Below are 21,043 nucleotides of genomic sequence, written 5' to 3' on the forward strand. Positions count from 1 at the left end.
TATAACATCTAATAAGATAATTAAAAACATGCAAGCAGCTGGTACTACAGCTAAACAGACTAATGTAATAGTCTGCAGTCGTATGTGCTGGCAAGGGGCTTGCCTCTTTTGGCGAGAGGAAGGTCAGCTGCCCTTGGGAGGAGGAGGGGTGGAAGAGAAAGAATATTCCTTCTACCATATAGCCCTGTGCTGGATGGATTCATTAAGTTAAATGGCCACTGCAAACCAGTAATCAGAAAACTGCTTCTCTTCTTTCACACCCAGCAAGCCAGACTCTCCACTTTATTGGTTAAGTAAGAAATAAAGAAAGCCTATAGTCTGATCATAAACATTAACATTGGTCTTTTAAAAGCACAAGATATCATTCATAAAACCAATGTCTTCTCAATTCTTACAAATTTTCCACTTTATCATCATCTGCAAATTAGTTGGAGGCATAAATCAGATTTTTAACCAAAACGTTTAAAACAAGATCAGCTCTAACACTCAAACACCATAAGATAATCATACTGGTTTAGGAGTTAAATACAGCTGTACCCAACCTATCTGACTCAATAAGGTAAAACCATGAGAAGATACAAATCTAAAGTAAAGCCTCCTAGCCTATTTAAAAAACAAACAAATAAAAAAACACAATTTCTATGAACTTTAGGCACATAAAGCTATAGTTAGAACCCACTGATTTTAAATTTCAAAACTTATTTGTTAATAAAGTTCTAGATATCCACCTTTGAATTCATTAGTAAAATATCTTCCCTTCACCTTCACTAGGTGTACAAATACACTGCAGGAAGGTAATGAAGAATATTGTGCCTGGCACAGAGCCTCAAGTTAAGCTGATTCACAAGCTTTAAGCTCCTTTTCTGCTAAAAGACAAGTTATTTTCCTGTAAGAATTCTTTTCTCTCCTCCTTTTGCTGTTTCTATATTAGAGCACTATAAAACTTGCTACAAAACCAAAAGGTTAATGATGATGACAGTGATGATGATGACACTGACTAGAACATAAAAGCAACTAATATTTATTCAGCATTTACCATGTGACATTATCCTATTAAATTCCTTATATCAACTGAATGTTATTATCCTCACTTCAAAGGATTTCAACCAAAACATTCTGTACAGATATTTTTTAAAAACAAATACCCTGAGACTATGACCCCTCAAAACTTGACAATGTAATACTACAAGAACACAAATGATAGGAAAAACAGACTTAAGTGACCAATAAGACAAAGTTAATAAAACATCAGTGCATGTTATAAAAGGGTGTAAATAGTGAGGCAATGTAATGTACACATGAGCCCCAAATATTACTACTATGGCTTTGCATTTCGATTTTCAAAAACCTTTGTTTTACACATTTTACCTCAGTCTTTAAAACAGTTATGCAAACTAAGGCAGGTTAGAAATTATATTGCCTCTTTTATGGATGAGAGACTAAAGCTAGTAGTATTTATCCTAGACACAAGTATACATATCCTGAGTGAGCTGGTGCTAGTATAAAAGTCCAAGTTGTTTATAAAGGAAGGTTATGATTCTGAGGTAGGTTAAATAATACAAAGGTAGACTGTTACACCAAAGCATGTTTCAGGGCTGTAAAATATGTTTTTCTGGTAACCTATTTCTAGATAGTTTGAAGAACTACAATGATATCAGAAAAATAATTTTCATTTACAAAGTAAATTTGACAATTCTGATACTATTTTAATATGATTCAGAAACTATTTTGAGGTTTTGTCAGTTAACCTTACAATGAAAATATACCCCAGAGCTGTGCTTCTAAGAATTGTACATTTAACCCAAATGTCAAATTCACAAGTAAGCTTATTAAACAGTTATTGCCTACTGACTAGAAAAATATTCATTTCATACCTTATATACTATAATGCCATCTAATAGCAGCACTGGCCTATTGACTATTAAAAGCCCATTTTTACATACTGTACTACCAAAGCTTTTATCTTGCCATTTTAATTATAATAATACATTAATATCATGGCATTACAAGTGACAGGCATTGATTAAAAATATTTAGTTAACAGCATTATCATTTATTGTTCCAAGTTGCACTAAGAGTTCATTTTCAAAATAAAGTTAACATTCAATAATACTAAAATACAGTAATCCCCAAGCTACTCGAGGACAAAAGGAACTATAAGATAATGCTATATCTTCACATTAAAACTTTACCATTATGTTATGTCCATTATTTAATGTGATTAAACTACAAATGTAATTGTAGAACATAAATAGCCAAAAAATGTATAACATGTTGAGAAGTCTTCCTTCCTTTAAAATATTTACTTTCCCCCCTTTGTTTTTACTGTATTTACACGTAATAATATTACCATAATATGTATTATCATATTCACATTCCCCAGTTACATGCCAAATCATTAATACTTGCTTAACTATTTTTTTTATATTTAGCTTTCTTGGTGGTAATTGTGAATATTTGTGACATATTAAGAGAGTGGAATCTACCTATTATTTCATATGTCAATTTTCAAACTAAAAGAAAGATTGGGAGAATTGCAATAGTTTTAAGGTAGGATGGGTACAGTGAAAATATAATGACAACATATGAGTTTTACTGCTGTGATAATACCCTTCTAGAACACCATGGGAACATAGCTTTATCTAGTATCACTGACACTTAAATGGCTGATTATTTGTACAGACCCCAATTGGCATAAAATAAAGATGTCAAGTGTTTCAATTATCATCTCATTTCTAGAATTCATAAACAAATTGTAAGAACTTTTCATTCACTACATTATTATTAAATGCCTACTATGTGATAAGGCTCTTTTCTAAATGTTAAAAGCCTGCCTGGAATCTTAAGAAACAAATGACATGGTTCCAATTAAGGAAACATAATATGTATAAAAACAAAAATATAAACTAAGCATATATTCCATGTTTATTGTAGAAAAGGAGATACAGTTTAATATTCAAATGGGTTTCCAAGAGTACAGTGATTCTTAAAATATATTTTATAGTGTTGTTACACATTATTAGAACTAATTAATCATAAGGACACTTAATTCCAATTGAAGTTATCTCTTCAAAAATGTGCACTGCCATCTACAATGCTTAAATATACTAATAATAAATCTGTACTTTTTTTCCTAAAAGAAAACAATCAAGTTATGACACCATTTTGGTTTAGTGTATGGATTTTTAAATATTACTGAAAATAACTTTCATCTTTCTTTTTCCTGGGTTTCTCTGTTATAAGGAATAAAATTCATAAACATTGACTTCAGTAAAACCAAATTATGGAGAAAAAGTTAAAAAACAAGATTAAATTACATATTTTTAAACTGGTGTTTCTTTTTTTTTTTTTTTTTAATTACTAATTGAGATGTAACTGTCCTGTTTGCTAAAGATCCCAAACAGGATATTAACAAACAGCACTTAATTCAATCACAAATTACATTTTAAGCTCCCTTAGGCACTCATGAGCAGTACATTCTCTTTTAGCGAGAAATTTAAACAAATGAAAGCCTTTAGTACTATAACAGAAATACCAGAAAAAGATAACTAAAAATGGATTATAATGAAGCTTAGAACTACACTATTCATTTCAATTTTCCTCCTATAGGATAACAACAGATATTAGCAATGATCATTTATTCAAGAATTCAGAATGTTTTCTGTTGTCTAAGATACAGACTGCAATGTTATTTACATGTCAATAATACTTTTAAAGCACAGATAGTAGGAGTTCCTCCCTATTCTAAGGTTGTAATCCTATAAAATTATAAATTATCTTGTTACGCATCCATGTATTCACCACCTACCTATATGAATTAAAAGTCCCCTCAGAGTCTAAGGTAGAACTTGTTCTTCTTCCATTTTTATTTGAATATCCTAGAAAAAAAATTTAAAAACACAGAAATAATGGAGATTACAAAATTGAATATTTCAACTGAAAAACTACTGTGTGACAGCTCTATGATATATAATACTCAACAAAACATATATTTCTTTATCCCTCTCCAATTACCTTTTGTATTTCGAGCCATTTAGGCAAAAAATTCATTTGATTGCCAAATATAAACACCACCATTCTTGATTTGGTTAGTAATACTACCAAAGTCATTGCTAACAAGAACAAATGAAGCATAGTTCATTTCATTTTATGAATCACAGACAAAACCAAAACTTGTAAACCTTTTCATTTTAAGTTAATGTTTATAAGCAATGGCAATGCTTTTGTTATTTTGTTAGTATCTAGGTCACCCATTCTGACCACTGGTACAGCCAAAAATGAGAGTGAGCAGAGGGCAGACCTACAAGATTTTCTTGTTCATATTTTGCTGCTGTCTAGGAAAGGAATTTTCTAAGCAGAGAGGTAAAACAAAAGCTTCAGAGGTAGTCATCAGTAAATTTATAATATGAACTTTATAATATGCCTTTTTATGCCAAAAGTTTCTTTGAACTTAGAAAGTTAGCCATTTAAAACATAAAAAAAAAATCACCAAAAAGTATTTGTCAATTATAGCATTCAGAAAAACATTTTCACTTAAGAAACCAGCATATTTATAAAATCAAATTTAGAACAAATTCATACATGTCAGTTTTAAACACTATTGAACACAAATAAATTTACTAAATTTTTTTTTTTTGGGGGGGGGGGAAAGCAGCTTAGCAATGCTCCAATGTAAAATATGCATTCTTATTGACAAAAATTTAATAGTTTAATTTTTAAAACATATGCTTTATAGATTTTTCTAAAATCATAGTATAATACAATCAAAGCACATCATTTGTTCTTAAAAATTAACTTAAAAGACTAGAATCTAATTAACTTTCATATTCCTAATTCCTATAATATAGCTTTCAAACATCAGGTTATGTTTGTTTTTAGAATATTTAAAAGTTAATAATTCCATGGTTTATACAATATTAATTTATACTTATAATTCACTTTGAACAAACTTAGGTGCCACTGGAGATCATCACAGTGGTTCTAGTTAAGTCAAATAGTAATTATGGAGCTTTCAGTTTAAAGAGATTATTTTTAATTATTGAGTATAGTACTTAAGGTACCATACTTCTATAATTATGCTGCTCATTAAATAGTTACTGAAAACTGAAATGTAATTTTAATGACAGCTACCTATTTTTTTACACATTTTATATTTGACAGATTAGTCAAGATTGTTGGTTTTTTTCAAGGTATTTTGCTGCTATGCCAAATAGTTCAAAAAGATCAGAAATGGACTGAGCCTGTTTACTAAACTTTTAATTCTACTCTTTTTTCAAAATATATTTCCAGGTATTTTTTTCTTTAAATGAAAAAGTGCTAAGGTGGATCACATCACTCAAAAATGATGACAATTTATAGGAGAAAATAATCCAAAAATTTATATGTTTTAAGATTAGTCAAGATGTGTATTTGTTGTTAATTCTTTGAAAACAAGGGTAAGATAAACTCACATATGTAATTAATTTTCTTTTAGAAATTTACTACTATTATAATAAATAAGATTTAAAGAAAATTTGTCTGCATTGCTAAATGAAAATTTCCTTTAACACATGTTATTTAACAGCTTGCAGACGTTTCCTGTGAAATGTTCCATATCAGAACAGAATAAGAACTTTATTATACACTTAAAATATGAGCCTTCTTTCTCCTTAAAACTAAAGGTTTAGATTATTTAAATACATAAAATCCTACTGACAGAATATTTTTCCTTTAAGCTGATTTATCAGATCACATATAAAATCATTCAAATAAGAAGCTTTTGTTTTTTTTTAAACAGGTTTTTATTATCATAAGATAGTACAAAGGTTTCTTTCAGTTTATAACCGTAAATCAAATAAAATGCCACATTAAACGTAACTTTCCAGGTACAAAAGACAGTAATTTAAAAAAAAAAAAAAAAGCAGTTTTTGTTCTCAAAAACATACCAAATAAGGAGCACAGTCATTTCACTCACTAACAATATTAGAGAAAAGATTTCAGAGTTTGTTATATGGGAAAAAGGCAATAAAGTTTTGAAGAGGGAAAAACTGCTTTGTTCCTTCAATCCTCTAGTTGAAATTAATTACAGCAAATGTTTATGAAAACATCTGTTCCGTACAGTTATAAATTCTTAATTTTAGTATGGACGATTTCAGACTCTTCTTTTGGAAGCAAACTCACTATTGAAAGGTTTACAAAAGAACATACAGAATCTGCAATTCTGGAAAACTGTACAAATAAGGTACTACATCCTGCAAAGACTTTCATTTGTATGAAACATGGAGTTAAAAACTGGTAACAAGGAGAAATCAAAGAAACAGACAAGGCTCCTTTTTCATTTAAATTATATGAAAAAAGGGGGCTGCAACATAAAAAAATTAAGACTTATAAACAAATTTTCCTTTACTGTTGAATCTAGTTTGGAGGTAAGTATAATAAACTATTGATTTTATCAGGGACTTAAATAAGTGTAATAACAATACAACCAAAAGAATGTATTGCAGTGTTTCCCAAAAATAACAACAGAGGGTGCAAGAGAGTTTGATATGATGTTTTCAGTTGCTATTCTAATTCCTGAACTAAGCTGTCAGGTAGCCATAACAGCAACAAGAATGTACACGCTGTTTTCCAGCCATACACACACACATAAATACATTATTAAAGTAATCTTACACAAAGACCTTTAAATGATCAGAGAGCACAAATACCTAAAGGTGTTTTACAATAATAGATTTTCTTGCACTTGCTTGAAAAGTAATTTAACAATCGAGTAAATTTTTAGAATACAATTTGGTTTTTAAAGGTATTTCAATACCCACTGTAAACTAATGAGTGAAATAATTTGGACATATTTATTTAACTTATGCATTTTAAATATATACATAAATTATATGCAATATATAACATGCATTAGATCTGTTACTATATAACAATGTACAATAATTCTATATCTACAGAAACAACTCAGCATTACTTGTGAACCAAATTTGAAGTTTGAAATTGATATAACATCGATCTTTCACTAATTAGCACGCAACTTCGCAAAATGAATGCATAACATTCACACTTATTAAAATAAGTTGGCCGATTTTAAAAAATACTGTTAGTTGCATTAAATTAAATGAAGATACAAAAGGCTAGTATTTTTCAACAGTAATTTGTAGCATATGTATCTAATTTATTAAATCTATAGTGTACAATTGTGACTTAAATTTCAAAAAAGTATAATGGAATCTAGACTCTTAGCTTTAACTGCAGTTATGTTTAGCTAAATCAGTTCTATCTATGCATTGTTGAAATCATGCTAAATGAAGGTAGGTTTACAATAGATTTCTGTAGTACTTTTTTATGCACAAACATCTGTCTGCTTCATGAAAGGAGAACCAGTGATTTTAAACTAGGTTAAGTTAAAAAGAGGCAAAATAACACTCTGAATAAGCACACCTACTCAAATGTGCCTTCAATTTACATCTGAAAACACTGAATGAAAGTATCACATCACACTAGGTATGGATTCTGAAAGGCATACATATAAAAAGTCTTAGTCTCCGAATTATTATTCAATCGACAACACAGTTATATGATATTTAGTAGCAATGGGGTTGGGGAGAGAATGACTTGGTTCAAAACAAGATGAAAACAAATCCATGGGTTTAGTAAGCACTTGAAATATTTGTGCGTTTTAAATGAATTACATTACACTACTGAAATGTTTTCATTCAATTTAAAACACCTTAAAAGGTACATTTTTTTAAAAAAATCTATAAATAAAGTATATTCACACGTTGATATAGTAAAGACAAAGGATAGTGTCTTAACATCATCCATATACACAGGAGCCATTAAAGATTATTACATCATTTCATATATCAGGGTAATTATCAGCCTCCTTATGCTAATTATTTGTGCTAAAAATACAGGAATGCCCATGAGATCTAAGAATTAGTGCTAAAGTCAATACCAGAAATTTGTGACTTTTATAATTTTCTTTCTTCTATTGTTAATTATAGCATCCTAATGATTTAGTGGCCATATTTAGTATTCTAAATAATACAAATTGTTTTTGTAATAGTGAAAACTCAGACATAAAACAGAAATACATAGGGACTACTGTAAACAAACAATTTTCAAGTTGACCATTTTTAAGAAAACTTTAAGAAAAAATTTTAAGTTGTAGATGTATACCATACCTTTGTTTTATTTTGTTATTTATTGTGATGTGGTACGGATCATCAAACTCAGTGCCTTACATGTGCCAGGAAAGTAATCTATCACCGAGCTACAACCCCAACACCAAGAAAACATTTTTATTGCTATCAAATTATTAATAGAATTCTTAACCAGAAGCAGAATAAAATAAAATTCAAGAAGAGGAAAAGCAAAATGACAGATTATGGAATTCCAATTACTCATTCTTCCAACAGAAATAAAAAGTAAGCATCAAACTAACTTTGTCAAAACTCTGGATTAGTGCAAGCTTGACCAAATAAATGTTGAAGGGCTGATTTGCAAAGATAGGAAGAGATTTAGGGTTTGGCTTTGTTACTTTGTATAACCCCTGACATTGAAGGATATCTCTGTCAAAACCCTATCTGAATATAAGCTAGGAAACAAAGACTTCAGTGACTGCATATGACACAAAATAAATACTTGCCCAAGGATTGGGAAATTCACTAAACAATTAGTCTTCTAAAATACCAAAAATAGCAAAACCTGGAGAAGGAAAAATTTGATTTCTAAGTTACCAAATTATAATATTCAAATATCAACTTTTCAATAAAACCCCACAAGGTATACAAACAAAAAAAAGACTATGAACAATTCAGAGAAACAAAACAACCTGACTGAAATCATCCCCATGGAATTCTAGAAATGGAATTTACAAGACAACAATTTGAAAACAACTATCTCAAGGATGTTCAAAAAGAAAACACAGGCTGGGGTTGTGGCTCAGAGGTACAGCCCTCGCCTAGCATGTGTGTGGCACTGGGTTTGATCCTCAGCATCACATAAATATAAAATAAAGATATTGTGTCCACCTATACCTACAAAATAAATATTTTTTTAAAACACAGGCAATGAACAGAAACAAGAAAAACAATATGAATAAAATAACAACATAGATAAAGAAGCAGAAATTATAAAGGAAAACAAATTCTGGAGTTGAAAAATAACTGAAATGAACATTCACCAGAGGTGTCAAAAACAGGGGTTAGGAGACAGATCACATTGTTGGCTGGTCTGAACATAGAACAACTTATTATGTATGAGGAGCAGAAAAAAAAAAAAAAATCAAGACAAAAACTGATCAGAGACTACGAAACTTGAGTGATAATAAACAGACCAACCAATAAATGATATGAGTCCCAGAAATGGTAGAGAGAAAGGGGTAAAAGAATATTTGAAATGCTGTGCGCATCACATGCCTGTAGTCCCAGCAGCTCAGGAAGATTATGAGTTCCAAGCCAGCCTAAGAAAAAGTCAGGCACTAAGCAGCTCAGTGAGACACTCACTGAGCTACTACAAAATAGGCTGAGGATGTGACTCAGGGGTTGAGTGCCCTCCAGTTCAATCCCTGGTACCCTTCCCCAAAATAATAGTTGAAATGAAAATGGCTAACAACTTCCTAAATTTGATGAACTCCAAGTAGAACAGACTCATCAAGATTCATTAAAACTAAAGTGTTAAAGAATTGTGAAAAAAGCAAAAGAGCAGTGACCACTCAGTACAAAGTATCCTTGACAAGATTAACAACTAATTTCTCAGCAGAAAGGCTGCAGGATAAAAGACAGTGAGATGAAGAAAAAGCCTGTCAACGAAGGATTTTTTATCCTGTCATACAGTTCTTCAAAAATGAGGGGAAAATTAAGATATTCCTAGAAACAAAAGCAGAGTTCAACAATACTAGATACACCTAAGAAGAAAATTTAAAGGTGTCTTTCAAGAGCTATTCTTCAGGTTACAAAGACAACAGACATAACTAACAGTTTTGGAAAGAAAAATTTCTAGAAAAGAGAGTAAACAAAAAAGGAATGTTATTGTACATTTAAGGCTTATAAATCCCCCTATTTCAAATGAAATTTCAAAGACAAATGCATAAAAGAGGAATTCTAAATCTGTTACTGGTCAACAATGTATAAATAAATGCAATTTGTGAAAAATGGAAATAAGAGTATGAGAACAGAGCTGTACAAAAGAAAATATTTTGTACACTACAAAATTAAGCTGGTATCAACCTGAACTACATTGGTATAAATATATTATGTTAAAGGAATCTGTATGATAATAAAAAAAAATTGCCTAAAATAATTACACAATAGGAAACCAAAATCATCACTATAAAACATAAAAGCACACAAAAAAAGTAGTACTGGAGGAAACAAAAGGGGAAAAAGCAATAAAACCTACAGGAAATAAAACAGTAAAATAGCATGAAGAATTCTGTCTTATCAGTAATGGAATTTATGAGAATTAAACTTTTCAATCAAAAGGCAACCATGGGAAGACTGGATTTTTTAAAAAAAAATCTCATACATGTGGTCTAAGAAAGACTCACTTAAGATTCAAAGACACAAATAAACAAAGAGAGCCCACATATTCCACACAAAAATAGCCAAAAGCCAAATAAAGATGAGATGACTCAGCTAATATTGGACAACATAGAAGCTAAGTCAAGACCTGTATTAAGAGACAAAGAAAACAATTCAATGTTGACAAAAGTGCTAGTCCATCAAGAAGATACAGTAATTATAAATATACTCACCAAACAACTAGATACATGAAGCAAATACTGATAGAATTCAAAAGACAAATTGGAGACTTCAAAATTCAATTTTCAATAATGATTAAGACATATAGGCAGAATAAGGAGATAAAAGAACTGAAAAACATTATGAACCAAATCAGACCTAAGACACATATGCAGAACACTCTATACAGTAGAAGACACAAATGTCTCCACTAAACATGGAAGATTCTCCACAATAGACCACATATCAGGCTTAAAATAAATGTTGATATATTTTAAAGGACTGAAATACTACTAATTATCTTCACTGAACCATAGGAAATGAAGCTAGGAATCATTAATAGAAGAAAAGTGGGAAATTCCTAAATATAATTAATTCAAAAATTTATCTGGAGACAGATGACTAAACTGATGGATAGCCATATAAAAGGCTATAGGGACAGGGGTCTATATAAACACAAATTGGTTTTAGCTTTGTTAGAAATACCAAGATGCCACAAGAAATCAAACAAACCTCGGAAATGAGTGGGCAAGGCAAACTTTCCTTCTGCCAGAAGGGCATGCTACCTAATCTGGCTAGCAAGAACACCTGAGCAGTATGTCTGTTTTTATCCATAACACAGAGCTCCCCTTGACCTGAATGGAGGAGTTCAAAGTTACCATCTATGTAATTAGCCAGTTTAAAAACTGGGGTGGGCAAAGAGAAGGGCTGTAATTAAAATGGCTACAATTGGATGCAATTAAGGGTAAATACTATACTCTGAAAACAAACTAACTTTTTATTTCTCACAGCTTTTTAAGAATAAATATTTTGCTGCTGATCTTTGGTTAAACTAATTTTCCCCCTCCAGGAGAAAGTTTTACTTATCTGTTGAAACTAACCTGTCACATTCATTTAATGAAACTATAAAAGGGAGTCATGAAAATAGCATCACCATTCAGATAAGGCTAAACGGACTTTGGTATATGCTACTCATTCTATTACTTAAATGCTCAATATCTCAAATTTCCTCATCTATAAAATGTAGACAATAACTCTTTAACATATCATATAGTTAGAAGTTTAAAGTATATATGAAGTGCTTAGTATCTTACATGCAAAATGTAAATCCTGAGTAAAATTTAGCTATCATTTTTAACAATTTAATTGGTATATGTATAATGTTAATTCCAACAGAATAAAAGATTATTCTCTATAAAGAGAATATACTAACAATAACTTAAAAAGTAAAAAAATGCAACTTTTTTCTTACTAATTAAAAAGCATTATTTCTAATAAACATTTTAATTGACCAAAATATATTATAAATTATACAAGTGCAGTACATAGATTTCTGCATCCTTCCTGACATTGATTACACTAAACATTAAATGTGATATAAAGAAAAAGGGAGAGGCAATAAATTTAAACAAAATCATAGGCTTGAAAAGTAAAGCCATCAAATTCATAACTTTAATATATGTAAATGTTTCTTGGGATTTATAAAATGTATATAAAGTTAATCTAATAATGAACTTAAACTAACACATTTGACAAGATTTATTATTATTTGGAAATTGCTTGTCCCTCCTAAAGTTCGAGGTGTTGGAAACCTAGTCATCAATGGGGCAATGTTAAGAGGTGATAGGATCCTTAAGAGGTGTAACATAGTGGGAGATTGTTAGGCCTCAGAAGGGATTAACAGACTAGGGTCTCTTGTGGGATCCAAGTTAGTTCTCATGAGAGGAGTTGCTTGCTATAAAAGTGCAAGACCACAAACTTTCCATTCCCTGGCTTCCTGTTGCACAGGATGTCTCACTTTCATACTTGCATTACATTGATGCTGTCACTACAGGCCTAGTCAATGTAGATACTGAGTCTTAATTTTTCATTTTCCAAAACTGAAATAAACTGAGCCTTTTTTCTTTGTAAAGCATCTGACCTCAGGTATTTTTTCATAAAAATGAAAAAGAGATTGACAACATTATATATACATCAGAAAAACAGAATAAACCGAACTAAGAATTCATTAATGATTCTGTAACTAAATAAAAACAAGAACTAAATTCAAAGATACAAGTAGAACTATGCTATTTAATTTAACATGTAATGGCACACAACTGAAATGTGTATTTTTTTATGACTGGCACTCTTCTAGGTCCTTGATGGAATTAAAGCAGCTTAATGTCTCAAAAAACACCAAAGACCAACCATCAATCAAGAAAACAGAATTCCAAGACAAAAGCAATCTGAGTCATATCATCCACATTTATTACATAAAGAGGTAAAATTGTTGGATCACAATTAGCTCACAAAATTATGACCCATATACAGTTTGTCTACATAACTAATAATTTCTTAATTTGGAGAAAGTGCACAATGAATGATAACTACTTTGATATTTTTTATACTCCACAAAGAGCATTCATCTTTTAAGTTACTGAACAGGTAATTTAACGGCAGGATTAGAATTTATTTTTTATGCAGTACTGGGGTAGAACACAGGGTTTTATCTATGCTCAGCAGCACATCATTTTACTTCATAAAATGTAAAAGCATTGATTAATTGAAGTACTTACCTTACAGTTAATATTAGGTATCTCCCTTATGTGGTGCTTGAAAATTCAACTGGGAACTATTTGTAGGTTATAAATTACCATTCATGAACCATGGTAATTAATCCAATCTATGTCTTTTAAATGGGAGCACAGTGAATAACTTCTTTTGGGTGTTTTGTTGGCTTCTTTGTTTTGAACAGGGTGTTCCCTTGTGTTGCCCAGGATGGTCTCCAAGGATTTACTTAAAGGGATAACAAGCAATTCAATAATAAAATTCTAAAGCTTAGATAAACAACAAAATGTAAGTATTCTTAAACAAATCTTTAGTCTTAAAAAAACTTTACTAATAAAAATCACATTAAAATAATTAAAAATCCTTAAATACAAAATCAGAATTAAAAAAAAAAATCAATTCCTTTAAGAACACTCCAGAAGTATTTTGATTCATACAAAAATGTTTTATTTTGCAAATTATATTTGCAATCACATTTAAAAACTATTGTATTAAGGTATGATTTTCAAAGAAAGAATTTTAATTTCATAAACTGGCTGGTATTTTCCATTTTATGATAATTCATAATTATTAAGAGATGATCTTTTAACCTAAATAGAAAACGTAAGAAATAATGGCTACACTGTTAAACCTGCTAGGAAATGGGCAAGCTGCACAAAACTAAACATTCTTTGTGGAGTATAAAAATATCAAAGTAGTTATCATTTATTGAGCACTTTCTCCAAACCAGGAAATTATTAGTTATGTAAACAAATTGTATATGGGCCATAATTAACATACATTTTTTATTTCCAGCTTTTAGTCATGTACCTAGATCATGTGACAACTTTTCTAGAATTCTTTGCAATATTCTAGTGCTGGTGTTACAATAAGCAAAAGCTCAAAACTCATCCCTGACATCCAAGTTTGAAGAAGGGGTCCATTGCCACAAAAAGGATAAAGAGAATTCCACTAGTGATCAGTATGGGCCAAGATTCTGTGAATGTCTATTAAAAATCTTGGCCTTTATTTCAGGATGAACAAGATGTCTGTGACAGAGGGGTTTTAAGCAAAAGTACTACCAAAGATTTGCAGTTTTTAGATGACCACTTGAACTTCAGGGTGAAATAATTGACAAGAGTAGACTGAAAGAGATTAAGTAAAGTATTGATGACAAAACAGCTATGGATATTGATACAGATTATCATACTTTGTGCAGTATGTGAATCAGCCACTTTAAAAACCCTAATATTTCAATCACAATTTGCAACCGAATGCTCTTGGTCCTTGTCCTCAATGCCAATTAATGCCAATTTAATAATGAGGACGCCATTTTTGAGAAAAAGGACTATGAAAGTTTATTGCTTTGCTAGCAAAGGAGAAACACTGGGACTCCTATCCCAAAGCCTGTGACTCTCTACATCAGGAAGGACAGGGGGTTTTAAAGGAACTCCTCAAGGGTTACATTCCAAGTATGCTCTGGGAGGGGGTCTCAAGGAGCCCTGATGGCATGTTTAGGATTCACTTGTTAATTTGGGAGATGTTCACTTCCCAGATCCTCAGCAGGCATCTCCTTCCTATAGAGGGTGTGTTCAAGGGCAATTAACTAGAGGAAGAAAAGATAATACAGTCTCCCTAACATTTAAGGGAAGGAAGAGGAGAAAAGAGAGAAAAAAAATTTTTTTTTAAATACGTCTTAGAGGAATGAGGGCTATATTCAGAAGGTGGAGGGTCCACTGTTAAAATTTCATTCCTTTGTTCAATGAATATTTACTGTCCACTATATGTCTGGCAAACAATTCCAGTTCTAGGAATTGGAAGTACCATAGTGAAGAAAACAGAATGAAGAGAAAGGACAGGTTGAAAAAAATCATAAGAAAATAAATTCCTAAACAATAGGATAGAGTCAGATAATTATCTGTTATAAAAATATAGCATAATAATGTGACATTCAGTATCTAAGGAAGGGTATTCACAGAATAGTAGTATCTGATTTGCGATTCTAGTGATAAGAAAACAAGTCATTTGAACGTGTAGGGTAAAGGACATAACATGCAAAATCTTTACAATAGAGGCTGGCATTTAGAAAATAAAGTCATGGTGTCTGAAGGATGGAGGTACAGGAGAAGATGAGGGCTGCCAGACAGGGCATAGTTACAGATTCAAGGTTTTATAAGGGAGGAAGACTGGGTTTTCTAAGTAAAATGAAAAGCCACCAGAAAATATTAAAATGAAGAAATAATTAATTTATGTTTAGAAAAAGCCATTCTGGCTGCTACTCTGAAGAGAAGATTGAAGTGGGCAGGAGGAAAGCACAGCTGAATCAAAGGCTGAGACAACTGCTTTCTTCTGTCTAGGATATTTTAAATAGGATAGAGTGTGAAATTATCTCTATGGTGGGAAAAATATTTGTGTTTCTAATATATTATTCCCATACACAATAAACACGATATTAATTTTATTTATTTCAATAAACAGCACTCTATACATGTGAGAAATTAAGTTGGTTTTTGAATAAGAAAGACCCTAAACTACAAAAAATAAATAAAAGTTACGGTAAAATAGCACATCGTTCATTACTAATAGGAATTCTAGCTCCATATTCAGTGAAGCACAGCTATAGACTGTCTCTTCCACTGAATATAATTAAAAATTCTGGGTAAAACACAAAAACAAAATTTAAAGAAAGCTACCTTAGGGCTCTAAAAGATAAGAGGAAGAGTGTGTGTATATATGTGTGTGTGTGTGTGTATGTATGTGTGCATGTGCACACTCACCAGGGACAAAGTATATAACCCAAAGTCACACTCCCAGTGTCTTCCTCCTCCAGGCACATTGCTCCTACCTAAAGTTACAGCCAGGTTAATCAATATCAGTGTATTAATTAATTATTTAGATAAAGTCTCTCATAATCATTTCACCTCTAAAAATTCTTGCATGGTCTCATAGTTGAGCTTGTTGAGGATACTTCATGTCTAAATAATTTAAAAAAGGAAAAAAATATCTATGTACATGATAAATTATTATTTTAAAAATTTGTTCTTTTTAGATATACATAACAGTATATTTTGATATACATACATGGACGATAACTTTCCATTCTTCTGGTTGTACATAATGTGAAGTTACACTGATCATGAATTCATACATGAACATAGGAAAGTTATGTTCAATTCATTCTACCGTTTTCCCTATTCCTATACCCCCACCATTCCTCTCATTCCCCTTTCTCTAATTTAGTGAATTTCTATTTCCCCCCACCCTCCAGTTATTGTGAATTACCACTGTATATCATTTGGATAACATGTGGCTTTTGGTTTTGGATTATTTCAGTTAGCATGATATTCTCCAGTTTCATCCATTTACCAGCAAATGCCATAATTTCATTCTTCTGAATGGTCGAAGAAAATTCCATTCTATTCCATTCTATCTATGTACCAGTTTCTTTATCCATTCATTATGTTGAAGGGCACCTAGGTTGCCCACGTAGGTTGGTTCCAGAGTTTAGCTATCATAAGTTGAGCTGCTATAAACATTAATGTGGCCATGTCACTGTAGCAAGCTGATTTTAAGTCCTTTCAGTATATGCTGAGGAGTGAGATGACTGGGTCAAATGCTGGTTCCATTCTAATTTTTCTGAGAAATCTCCTTACTGCTTTACAGAGTGGTTGCACCAATTTGCAGTTACACCAACAATAAATGAATGTACCTTTTAACCTACATCCTCGCCAACATTTATTGTTACTTGTATTCTTCATAATTGCCATTCTGACTGGAGTTGAGATAGAATTCTCATTGTAGTTTTAATTTGCATTTCTCTAATTGCTAGAGGTGTTGAACAATTTTTCATATATTTGTTAACTGATCATATTTCTTCTTCTGTGAAGTGCCTGATAGTTCCATTGCCCATTTATTGATTGGGTTATTTGTTTTTTTAGTGAAGTTTTGAGTTCTTTATATATCCTGGAGATCAATGCTCTAAGGGGCAGACGGCAAAGATTTTGTCCCATTTTTTTAGGCTCTCTTCACGTTCTTGATTGTTTCCTTTGCTGTGAAGAAGCAGTGTAGTTTGATAACACCCTATTTGTTGATTTTTTATTTTAGTTTTTGTGCTGTAGGAGTCTGGTTGAGAAATTCAGTTCTTGAGCAGACATAATATAGATTTAGGGCTACTTTTTCTTCTAGTATGTGCAGGGTCTAATGCCTGGATCCTTGATCCTCTCTGAATTGAGGGGTTTAATTTTGCTATATAAGGATTTCCAGTTTTGCCAGCACCATTTGTTGAACACGCCATCTTTTCTCCCATGTATGTTTATGTTGTCTTTGTCAAGCATAAGATAACTGTATTTATGTGCATTTGTCTCTGTGTCTTCTATTCTGTACCACTGGTCTTCATGTCTGTTTTGGTGATAAAACCATGCCTTTTTTGTTACTATAGCTCTCTGGTATAATTTAAGGTCTGGTACTGTGAAGCCTCCTGCTTTACTATTCTCACTAAGGGTTGCTTCGGCTATTCTGGGCTTCTTATTTTTCCAAATGAATTTCACTATTGCTTTTCCTATTTCTATGAAGAATGTCATTGGAACTTTATTAAGAATTGCATCAAATTAAGATAAATTATTAAGACAAAAACTACACTGAAAAAAAAAAAGAGACAGGAAAAACAATTCATCATATAATTACAAGGGGGAAAATACTTCCCTTTTGTCATTTTCTTATAAAACATAAATCATGTATCACTCATATATATTATATATATATAAACAATTTTTGTGTTCCATTATTTCCTCATATTATACATAGAAGCATTTCTTTTATTATTAAAAAATTTTAATGAAATTTTAAATGGCTACCTAACATAGTAATTGATGGAACATTCTATAATTATTAACCATCTTCTATCAGTGGATATTTCCTTTACTTAAAACATTGAGCTGTTCTAACTTAAAATTTGGGGGTATATTAAACAAGAAAATGGGACAAAAATAGTACTGGGCTGCTGTCAGGCACAGTGGAACTGTGGAAAACTGAATGGAAAAAATTGAGAAATACAACTTTCATATCAGAGGGGCACCCTGCCCTAGGCTGATCCAGAAGCTGTTGGACACAATAAATTGGTACATAAATGATTCCCTGTGATGAACAATTGGTCAGGTAGACCCAAGGCAGGAGCCATTTGGAGCCAACCATAGGGCCAGCAAACACAGAAATCAAAAACTCAGATCCAGGAAAACAGTAATAGATCCCATACAGAGGATAGGCAGATATCATCCACGAGACCTAGAATGAGTCTGGCAAAATCCAGAGAAATTTTGTCATGGAGAGTATATTGCTCTGGGGGGAATACAAGTTGGAGAAGCCAGGGAGAATCTGACTCCTTTCCCCCTTTCAGTTCAGTATCTCGCAGGACCAATTGCAGTAGACTGGAAATTTGAATGGATGGGTGCATCTGCACTGGTAGACCAACCCCAAGAAGCTGGGAAGGATACAAGACCAGCTGTGGTGGGAATGGAAACTGAATTGGTAGATGTGATTGCCCCTGGGGAAAAATGCTGAGAAGCCATGAAGAGGGGTACTTTCAAGCAATAGAAGCAACAGGGGACTGGCTCCCCTGTGTTACTAGTGGATGCCTGGGAAGACTCCTGGGGTACATGCTCCCAGGATAGTTACGCATCTGATGAGCTCTAAAGGTATACTGATTTAATATCTTCAGATGACTAGCTGTGCAATAAAGTATGTGGGGCCTCACTAAATACAAGACATCCATCTACACAAACTCATCTCACAGAATCCAGCTGCAGCTTCACCCTGGACAGTAGTTGACAGTGCTTCCCAAGCCAAACTTCATCTTACTACTGAGAAGAAAATCAGATGTTTTTGAACTCCAACTAGAATCTTGGTGAGCAATACAATAAAAGAAAGGAGTTGACAATGGACGGCCCTACTCTTTTGACCTATGCATATCTCAAGAAAAAATGTAAATGGAAAGAAAGTTGAGTACAGACAGTGAGCATATATTATCATTGACATTTTTGCCCACTGCAATGGACATGACTCCTTAATTTTTCATCAGGATTCCTATAAACACTATAAATTCATAGGATAAAAACTCTGCTGTGGGATTGGAGTTGTGGCTCAGTGGTAGAGCACTTGCCTCACATGTGTGAGGTACTGGGTTCAATCCTAAGTACCAAATACAAAATAAAGATAATTGTGCCCATCTACAACTTAAAAAAAACACACCTGTTGCTTCAGATCCATTCAGATAGATGGGTAGACACAAACAATAAAGAGAACAAACCAACCCCCAAAACTCCATGATGCCTCAAGAACAGACTCCATGAACACCACAGTGGAAGAAATGTCAGACAGGGAATTTCGAAAGTTCACAGTTAAACTGATCTACAAAGTAAAAGTGATATTAGGAGTAATATCAGAGAGAAAAATACAAGAGGTGAAAGTTCACTTCAATAGGAGATAGAGATCCTGAAGAAGAATCAATCTGAAATAAAGGAATTGTTAAACCAAATTAAAAATTCAATTGAAACCATCACCAATAGACTAGAACACTTGAAAGAGTTTTAGGCAACAAAGGCAAAGTATATGATGTTGAAAATAAATTATGAAGAAAAGATGTTAAGAGACCAGAACAGAATTTTCAAGAAATATGGGATAATATGAAAAGGACAAATCTAAGATTCATAGGGATAGATAAGCCTCTGAAGTATACACTAAAGGAATGCACAATCTTTTCATTGACAGGATATCACAAAAATTTCCAAAACCTGATAAATGAAATGCAGGCATACAGGACTCCAAGTACAAAAGTTACAACAGACCCAAACAAAGGCACAAAATTATGAAAAGACATAACAAAATAAGGATAGGATTTTGAAAGTTGCTAGAAAAAAATCACAGGTCACACTTAGAAGTAAACCAATCCAGATCTCAGCTAGTTTTTCAAGCAAGACCCTAAAAGCTGGAATGTATTAGAATGATAGAATAATATACACCAAACACTGAAAGAAAATGGATACCAACAAAGAATAGATATCCTGCAAAATTAAGCTACAGAATTGAAGATGAAATAAAAACCTTCTACAATAAACAAAAGTTAAAAGAATTAACAAGTAGAAAGCCCACACTATAAAACATACAATAGAATATTTCATAAAGAAAAAATTAAAATACGAAACAGCAGAGGGAGAAACCAAATTGGAATAACAGTCAAGCAAAGTGAAATCTAATTCAACTTAAAAACTAGAAATAAATCAAAATGACAGTAAATGAAAATCATCTCTGAATAATAACACTGTATGTTAATGATTAAACTTGTTAATCAAAAGACATAGGCTGGCAAACTGGATTGAAAAACAAGACCCAACAATATGCTGTCTCTAAGAGACACAGCTCATATGCAAAGACTAAAGGTGATAAGATGGGAAAAAATATCACTCATATGTATCTCCTAAAAAAACAGGGATATCGGTTTTTGCCCCTCATTACCCAGGATTGAACCCAAGGGTGCTTAATCACTAAGCCACATCCTGAGCCCTTTTATATGTTTTTAATTTTGAAACAGGGTCTCACTAAGTTGCTTAGGGCCACACTAAATTGCTGAGGCTATAATCCTCTTACCTCAGCCTCCTGATCCACTAGGATTACAGGCTCGCGCCGCCATTCCTGGAACAAGCAGAATTGTCTATTCTCGTATCAGGTAAACAGACTTCAAGCCAAAGTTAATTAGAAGAAACAAAGAAGTTCACTTCAAACTGCTTAAGAGAATC

The 21,043-nt window shown here is 32.1% G+C and overlaps 1 protein-coding gene across 14 annotated transcripts in view; it reads right to left on the minus strand.

Annotated features, from left to right (window-relative positions):
- Positions 1 to 21,043, minus strand: part of Tbc1d5 (TBC1 domain family member 5) — a 517,207-nt gene that overhangs the window by 252,968 nt on the left and 243,196 nt on the right. For all 14 annotated transcript variants that reach the window (XR_011709183.1, XM_071619394.1, XM_071619380.1 and 11 more), the window contains one exon: positions 3,809 to 3,878. Coding sequence is in view for 12 of the 14 variants with exons in the window: in XM_071619394.1 (XP_071475495.1) it covers positions 3,809 to 3,878 (70 nt within the window). In the remaining 2 variants the exon portion in view is untranslated. The remainder of the gene's footprint in view (positions 1 to 3,808; positions 3,879 to 21,043) is intronic.

The sequence above is a fragment of the Marmota flaviventris genome, chromosome 1, assembly GCF_047511675.1.
Source record: "Marmota flaviventris isolate mMarFla1 chromosome 1, mMarFla1.hap1, whole genome shotgun sequence".
Taxonomy (NCBI): domain Eukaryota; kingdom Metazoa; phylum Chordata; class Mammalia; order Rodentia; family Sciuridae; genus Marmota; species Marmota flaviventris.